The 8674-nt window shown below is 31.4% G+C and overlaps 1 protein-coding gene across 1 annotated transcript; it reads right to left on the reverse strand.

Moving 5' to 3' along the window:
• Nucleotides 1-1870: 1870 nt before the first annotated feature.
• On the reverse strand, nucleotides 1871-5811 carry LOC145037852 (5'-3' exonuclease family protein). Its single transcript, XM_078986600.1, has 8 exons — nucleotides 5403-5811; nucleotides 4978-5151; nucleotides 4647-4817; nucleotides 4308-4489; nucleotides 3764-4004; nucleotides 3223-3358; nucleotides 2339-2790; nucleotides 1871-2261 (listed from the first exon to the last, which is right to left on the reverse strand). Exons 1-8 carry the CDS (start codon nucleotides 5595-5597, stop codon nucleotides 2025-2027), a joined length of 1788 nt encoding a protein of 595 aa, XP_078842726.1. The 5' UTR covers nucleotides 5598-5811; the 3' UTR covers nucleotides 1871-2024.
• Nucleotides 5812-8674: the final 2863 nt, after the last annotated feature.

The following is an 8674-nucleotide window of genomic DNA, read 5'->3' on the forward strand; positions in this document are numbered from 1 at the left end:
AATCTAAATCATTATAGTAGCCTAAATGACCATTTTGCTCATACAAAAACATTTGACTGTTAGTCAAACATTCATAGTTGTGATACTTCTTTATTTCTTGTTTCAAATTTCAATATGAACATGAAAATGATATTCCTAATTACCCCTTCAACTTTATAAGAATATGACAAATAGTTGTTTCACTATTCTTTTTCGTCACTAGTTTTGATCCTTTCTAATTTGTAAGGTGGCCTCTTTTGTCATATCCAATTATATCCACAAAAATTTCCTATTGTCACCATAAAAGGGCATTTTAGGTTCTTATCAACAATCAATCAAATATTAGTAATAAAATAAAACACCGTTATATAAATAAACATTTAACCAATGTTATTGTCACATTATCAACTAATTGGTTACCACAATTTAACCAATGTCATTGTCACATTATTAAGGTGTTAGGGGATGTTTCTGTCGGTTGCAAGTTCAAATCTTCTTGCAAATATTTATTTTCTTTTATTTTCGCAGTTTCTTTTCTATAGCTGTATAGAGATTATACCTATTATATTATGATGTTGTGAACATTATGCACAAATATTGATTTGTCCATGTGGATAAGTGTTGAACTTTTAAAGTTGAGGTCTCTATTTCGAATCTTTGTTGTTACATTCGTTTATTTTATTTTGTTTATTAGTTTTTTAACTTGTTTTTTAAAAAATTTAAAATTGTCCCACATCGATCATATAATGAAACATAACTCTTATACATCTGTTATTATAAACATCATAAGCTTCTTAATTCTCAACAAGTTAAACTTTTGAATGGGTTTGGGTTTAAACCCGAAACCGAGTTTGGAAAATCGAGAAACTTGAACACAGTTTGGGATACCCCTCAACTTTGAATCTGACTCTGCCATTGATTTGACTGTTGATACTTTTTTATATCTTGTTTCAGACTTCAATTTTATAAGAATATGATAAATAGTTGTTTCACGATTCTTTTTCGTCGCTAGTTTTGATCCTTTCTAATTTGTAAGGTGGCCTCTTTTGTCATATCCAATTATGTCCACAAAAATTTCCTATTGTCACTATAAATGGATATTTTAGGTATCTTATCAACGATCAATCAAATATTTGTAATAAAATAAAACACTGTTATATAAATAAACATTTAACCAATGTAATTGTCACATCGAGTAATTGGTTACCACAATTTGATCCGAAAACAAAAAACACACACATATATATATATATATATATATATATATATATATATTGCGGGTATGTTTGTCAAGAAGCTTTTAGCTTTTATGTTTCAATTTTGAGTTTTTTAGGATGTCTTTTTATCTAATTTGACACCTTTTAAACTCTTACTTCGACAAATCGTTTCTATACAAATAAAAGAAGTAAATTACACAAATGGTGCTTATGGTTTAGGGTAATTTGCGAGTTTAGTCCCTAACTTATTTTTTTAACTCGGAAGATCCTTCCTGTTTGTTTTTGTTACATGCTTGGTCCTTGTCTTACCTAAAAAAACTATTTTGCTCTTGATTTTTTAAAATATTTAAATAAACACACCCCAATCTCAACCCCACTCACCTTACTTTACATATCCTACAATGTTTTCATATTTAAATAATAATATTTTTAGATAAGACAAGGACAAATCGCGTAACAAAAAGAAACAGTTGGGACCAAGCGCGTAACAAAAGCAAACAGTAGGGACTTTCCGAGTTAAAAAATAAGTTAGGGACCAAGCACACAAATTACCCCAAACCATAAGGACCATTCGTGTAATTTACTCAAATAAAAGCTACAACATTTAGTTTCCAGCTTCAAGCAATTTTTGCCAAAAGGAATCTAAAAAAACTCATTTTGTTGCATAAATTGAGTAAAAAAAAAATGAAACATCTTGCATAAACAAACATTTAACCTTTACAAGATGAAACACACGATACTAAACCATAAAGGGTAAACTAGGAATTTCACTACCGAGTAACACAAAACAAACTATACACATACAAATCCACCTACATTTTCACAAAACTAGTCAAAAAGCAAGCGACGCCTTGCAGATTTTGAGAAATTACCCCTTGTAACATTCCTTTTTACTGTAGTAGAAGAATCATTGTCTTTCAACTTCTCCATAGATTCTCCTTTAGATGAACGATAGAACTCTTTTATACTAAGTTGAACACTTCTTGATGATGGTGATATTGAATTCTCGGGTGTTGATGTAGATTTTGCTCTCCCTTTTTTCTTCGATTTTGATTCTTTTAACTCCTGAAAGTTTTTTTGTATAAACTTATTAACCTTTTTTTGAGACCAATATACTAAAAATAAAAAAGAGAAATTCTAACCTTTTGTTGTATAAATTGATTAACCTTTTGTGGATATGCATCCATAACAAGATCCATATTTTCATCAGTCATCACACACTCGTTATCAATATCAACACAAACATTATTAACCGATTCATCAATATCATCATCATCATCATATTCTTGAACTTGAGAATCTTTTGAAGGTGTTGTAGGGATATGAGAGTTGACTATTTGACCATGTTTTGTCCATTTGACCACATAGAGTTTATGACCCAATCTTGTCTTTGTTCTTTGAATGAAGTCAAACTCGTATTGTCCATGTAATAATCCGGTTTCTTGATTTTTGGCTTTATTTCTCAAGAAAATGTTGGACAAAAGTGGAAAGAGTTTTTGTCGTGTGAAAGAGGGTTCCCAATTTAGCTTATAACCTATATAATCGATGAGCATTTCCGTGTTTGGATTTTTCCATGATATAAATGGTTCTGCATCTAAAAATTAAAAATAAAATAAAAAGTTAGGAGTGGATATGAAGTATAAAGAAAGGTTAAATGCAAGATATAGCAACGTACTTCGATCGATTTTTTATTATAGCATCATACTTTTATTTTTCTTTTCCTATCAAAAGATTCTAATTACTAAAATCTATACCCAATATAGCCAAATCATTAATGTTTTTTTTTGTAATTTTTCCCCTTACAGATCTTAACAAAGTATTTATAGGGAATTATCTTTCATGTACTTTCATCTTTTTACTTATTAAGTCATCATATTTTGAAAACCCTACCTAATTACTAATTATAGCAACGAAAATTGTTTTTTATTCAAATGACATTGCAATAATTAAGTAGATTTTACAAAGTAAAATGTTACAATAAACAGAAAAAATGACATTGAAAAAATATTGATGCTTTGGAAATTACCATTGAAATTGGTGTGGTTGTTGCTTAAATACATTTGAATGATTGCTTTATTTGGAAAGTTTGGCTCTGAGGCGATTTTATTGCATACTCTCATTTTCCAAGCTTCATTCTTCTTTTGTTCCTTTTCTTTCTTATCCTATATAATATATCACTCAAAAATAAATCAGAATCAGATAATCAGTTGATCAAAATTAGTCATAGTTGTTATTTAACCTTACATAACGCAAGCAATATTAGAGAGAGCAACATACTTTTATTTTTTTTTTATTTCTTTATTTTGGCATCCTCCTTTCATTTCTCAACATTTCACTCCTATAAATGGATAGATTTTTCAAAGTTGAATGCTCTAATAAGAAAAACATTAAAAATAGAAAGAAATGAAAGTAGGATGCTGGATATTGAAAATAACTTTAGTTTTACTACTTACTATAAATGGAATGATTTTCAAAGTATAATGCTCAAATAAGAAAAACATTAAAAGTAGAATGTCTTAATAAGAAAGAAATGAAAGTAGGATGCTATAAATAAATAAATAAAATACCTGATGACATGATAAGCAATCACATTTAAACCCAATCGGTTTTTGCACACAGCCTTTGTGATTATTACTTGAACTGCAAACTTCACAAGAATCTTTAAGATGAGATCTCTTGCTTCCAGGATGCCCACATAATGAACAATGAGATAACTTTATTTTCGTTGAGTTGTCATCTAAATTAATGACGGAATCGCCCTTGCACCCCATCATAGAAAGCATGTCTCCACTTCCTAATGCACATAACCTATTTAAACATCCATCATGGGCAAAATAGTCAAATAACATGCACCACATATGTAAGTTGATCTTATTGAGTTGTTGATGTAACTTTGAGCTTTTGGTGTTAAGTGTTACAAATAGAGCCAAAATTACAGAAAAAAAAAAAATTACATTTTGGGCAATTTTGTAGTTTAACCACTTATATCAAAATGGTTAATTTGGAAAAATACTATTGAATAAACCACTAAACTACCCAAAATATAATGGTTTTTTTTTGGAATTTGGGTTTAAAAAGATGTGAAATGATGAAGAAAAAAATGATTCAAACCTATCTAAAACCTCATCTTCATTGAAAGATTTGACAAATGAAAGTGCAGTTTCAATTCCAATCCCTTGGACTCCTTTGGAATCATGATCATTTCCAACCAAAACAGCAATTCCTATCAAATGTTTTCTCTTTAATCCTAATCCACCTTCAATATCTGACATCTCATAACACTCAAATGGCTCCTACATTAATATATATCCATATGTCATATTACATATCTAATTCAAAACAAGTTTTTCTTCTTCTAAATAAATCAAACGATTTCTTTCACTTTTTACCAAATATCTCCGGATTGGATTAAAAACCAAAAAGATATACAATATCTATATATACAGGTACCTGTGAATTGGGGTTGATGTGCTTAATAACACATTTGGCGCCAAATAGAAAAGCATCACTATCAGAAGTAATACAAGCATCAACACGACCTTCTCTATTTAATTGAGCACAAAGTCCTTCAGCTTCACCACTTGCTTTCAAAACAGGGATTCCAAAAAGTTCAAGCAACTCCTGTTATTACAGATATTTGAGTTTTTATAAATATTTTGAATCAAAGCATATGTAGAGTATAGAGGTCGGATTTATTGTTAAGAAAATATAATGACTTTCATGGTGAAACGATTTTTTTGTGATAAATAACTCCAAACTATAACAAAATACAGATACTAACCACACATTCTTGAACGCATTTTGAGAACTTTTTATTTCGCTCAACGGAAGTACCATTTGATATTGGTAAGCTTGCAGGATCAATACCAGATGCTTGAAAGAATCTCGTAATTCTTGCATGAGACTTCAATGGTGATGGGGTTCCATCTGCTACAAACACCGGAAAAGCACCAAACTGCGAAGTAAAAAACCCAATTAAAATTACATGGATACCCTTGCTTTATCGAAATCAGAATTTCTCAAACCCTAAACCCATCAAAAACCATCGTTCCATCTTCAGGATCATATTTTCACTTCCAAAATTCCCATTCAGACACCCTTTTGAACCAATGTGATCAAACAAATCGGTAAATTTTAAGTTTCAATCAGAGTATTTCAGAAAAAAAAAATGACTTGAAGTAGAATGTGAGGGATTGCTTGTATTACCTTGGAGAACAGATTGATAGTTCGGAAGAATGTGAGTCTGAGATGAGGGTTTCGAGTGTGTACTTTAATTGCGGTTTCATGTTGAACAATCCAATACGATAGATCAATGGCTACCCTTTTGTTTCTTAGAAAATCGAACCCTTCTGTTCGCGCGTAGGGTTTAAGTATATCCCAGAAATTCCCGCCAACACCCATTTTTTCTTGAAATTAACAAAACAAAAGTAAGATTATTTGTGATTTAGTTGACATTTTGGTGGGGTTTTTTTTTTTGCAGCGAGTAGAGGAAGAACAGATGAGGAGACGTTGAACGGAACAAAAGAATCGTTTTGCTATTTCTTCGCTTGATTTGATCTTTGATGATTTTGTTTGTGAGGGTCTGGGCTGATTTACATTCTAAACGACCCAGCAATTGGGTGTTTCGGACTTTCAGTTGTGGGTTACGGAGGTCCATATAAGACTACAAGCATTCACATTTGGAACTTTCCACACCCTTGTTTACAAAAATACTCGCATAATCTTTGCATCAAAATTTTATTATTTTTAATATAAATAACCTTTTATTAACTTTTTAAACATTTACACTAATAATACAAATAAATATAAGGATAACATTAATAATAATACACTTTTATTTAAATGGTACGACCAAATATTTTGAGAACAAAACAACATTTTTTTCTTCTTTTCGATCAAGCGTCGAGCTTCTTCAACCTCATCGTCTTCTTTGTTAAGCTCTAAGTAGCAACATGCATCCAACGATGTCATATACATAACCATTAGCTACTAGTTACTTTGTCATTTTGATGTTCGGAACTCCTTTTTAATTTATAAACTCATTTAATTCCAATGGGTTTACAACTCATTGGTAAGATCAACGAGACTCTAGGTTTGGTTTCTTTCAATTGCATATAGCAAGGTTCTAAATAACGTAAGGTGTGACTTGGCGGCAATGTCAAGCCTCAAGCTTTTCCGAATCTTGGCGAGTCATGACGTTTGTAAGGCATGACTTAAGGCGATAATTTTCTATATAATTAATATTTTTATATATATTTTCAACTATTATTCATTTTTATACACATATATGAGTTAAGGCGTCGTTTTGGCAAAGCTTGACGGCGGGTACAAGCCTTGGAGTCGTGGCGCGCCATGGCGGAGCCATGGCGAGCTTTTAGAACCTTGGCATATAGTCTCACTTTTCATCGTCTTTGCCTAACTTTCATTATTTGTAGCCATGAAGTATGATGTGGTTTTGTCTAACATCTTGCAAAAATAATAACTCATCATAATCATTAGTTAATAATTGATACCTTTTTGGAGCTCCTCCTCATTTCGAGATTGATGAAGTAACACTTGAACCAACCAAACTACCTGATGTCATCATTGGTGTAGAGAGAAAATTCGGGGTGTTTATTAGTTGGTCCAACTAACCTGAGTAGTTTTAGGTTTAGTATTCACTTACACTATTGGGGTGCAAATGGTATGGAAGGTTGACTTTTAGGTTCAACATTGTAGCTCAGTGAGCTATATTATTCTAAAATAAATTTGCTCCATAGTTAGTCTTGAACTTTTCACTTTGTCCCCATGACCATCGGTTGAGCACATAGACATCGTATCATGTAGCTTCATGTTGCTAACACTTTGTTCCCGAGTTTAACTTAACGAGGGAAAGGAAAGAAAATTGGTGGAAGTTGGGAAAAGCAAAATAAATTGGTGTTATTTAGTTTCATTAAAAGAAAAAAGTGGAAAGAAAAGGAAGGAAATAGAATAATCATTTTCCCTCCTAACTTTCCTACATATTTGGAAGGATTTAGAGAGAAATAACAAAATGTTAGAGAGAAATAACAAAATGTTTATGTAACATCCTGTTTCAAGAAGTTTCTTATCTTGGGATTGTGAGCAATAAATAGATCAAGTAAAGGTCTTAGGCTTCAAGGGAATAGGGTTTAGACCATATTGAATGTTGATAATATTGGTTATGTGATCTAAGCTCTTGGTCTGTGTCTTGGAGTCAAATGGGTAAAATGGGAAAAATGATGTTTCAGACTTCTTTCATGAATTAAAAATTTTAGTTCAGTTTGTTTAATTCAAAGGTAATTAAATAGAGTTGCAGGGCTCTTCAATACCTTTACGTACATATAAAGAATGTCGAAAACGAAGTTGAAAAGAAGAAGTTATGACTGTTTGAATTTGGAGGAACTTGGGTGAAAACTCATCCTTACGAGGTAACAAAAATGTTGCCACAACGCGAGAGTCCTCACAAGGTGACAAACAAATTGTCACAAGGTGAGAATTGTGCAGCCCAAGTTCACAAAAATTTTAGGGTTTTCAAGGTATTTAAAGGTAAGGAATCATGTTTTAGGGTATTTTCTTAGCCGTCGTCATACCTAAAACCCCGTGGGAGAAACCCTAGCCTCTATTTTCAAGATTTAAGCTTCCCCTCTCCTTTCTCATCCATTTTTTGAGTTTTTGGTGGTTTTGGAGCAATATTTTCATGCAAGATTGATCCTTGAAGCTTGAAAATTGAAGATCTTAACTTTTATCTACCTTCTAGACCTTTGTAAGTTACAAAGTTCCAAGATTTATTGCATTTCATATTGGATCTATGTGTATTTGGTGTTTTGGTCCATTTTAATGAGTTTCGAGTGAGAGTTTGGAATAGAGTTTGCAACTTTATTATTCTCCTAGGTCCCAAGAACATTGTATGTTTCAAATCTGGACTCCAACACCTTTTGATCAGTTTAAAATGCTTTATTGGATCCAGGGACTAGGAATGTTTTGATCTTTTGCCTGTCCTTTCAGCCATGCAAGTTATTTTGGTTATTTAGGTTGTTTTGGTGTATTAATCTTTAGATCTTGAAAGCTAGAGACATTATTAAAAGCAAGAATTTCAATCTAAAAGCCAAATTTCAACCCTAAATTTTTATTAAATATTAAAAGCATTTGTTTCAATTACAACATCAAAGATCTCAATAAAACCTTATAAAAGCCCAAATTTCAAATAAAATTTTTCATTTTTAATTAACAAAATCATTCTCCAAAGACATAACATTTCAACAACATTTGTTTTTCAAAAAGGGTTAATATTATAAAAGCCCTAAATTTTTAACCCGTAATTGGAAAAGTCCTAATATTTTTTTAATTATTGCTATGGCCACAACTTTTTCACAGAATTATTACTCTAGCCCACTTAACGAGTTTTATGGTTAACTTGTTAAATTTTTTGCAAAATCAATCCTAAAAGTTCATATTTGGTCCCTGAGGTTTGGAAAAAA

This window comes from Lactuca saligna, chromosome 3 (assembly GCF_052625555.1).
Source record: "Lactuca saligna cultivar CGN05327 chromosome 3, ASM5262555v1, whole genome shotgun sequence".
Lineage (NCBI taxonomy): Eukaryota > Viridiplantae > Streptophyta > Magnoliopsida > Asterales > Asteraceae > Lactuca > Lactuca saligna.

Bases quoted from the DNA above. Each gene is read 5' to 3' on its own strand.
- LOC145037852 (XM_078986600.1), bottom strand. From the start codon at position 5,597: ATGGGTGTTGGCGGGAATTTCTGGGATATACTTAAACCCTACGCGCGA. The intron at 4,005-4,307 runs GTTTGAATCATT...ATGTTTAAATAG, and splicing joins GAAGATGAGGTTTTAGATAG to GTTATGTGCATTAGGAAGTG. The intron at 3,359-3,763 runs GTATTTTATTTA...TATATTATATAG, and splicing joins ATTGCTTATCATGTCATCAG to GATAAGAAAGAAAAGGAACA.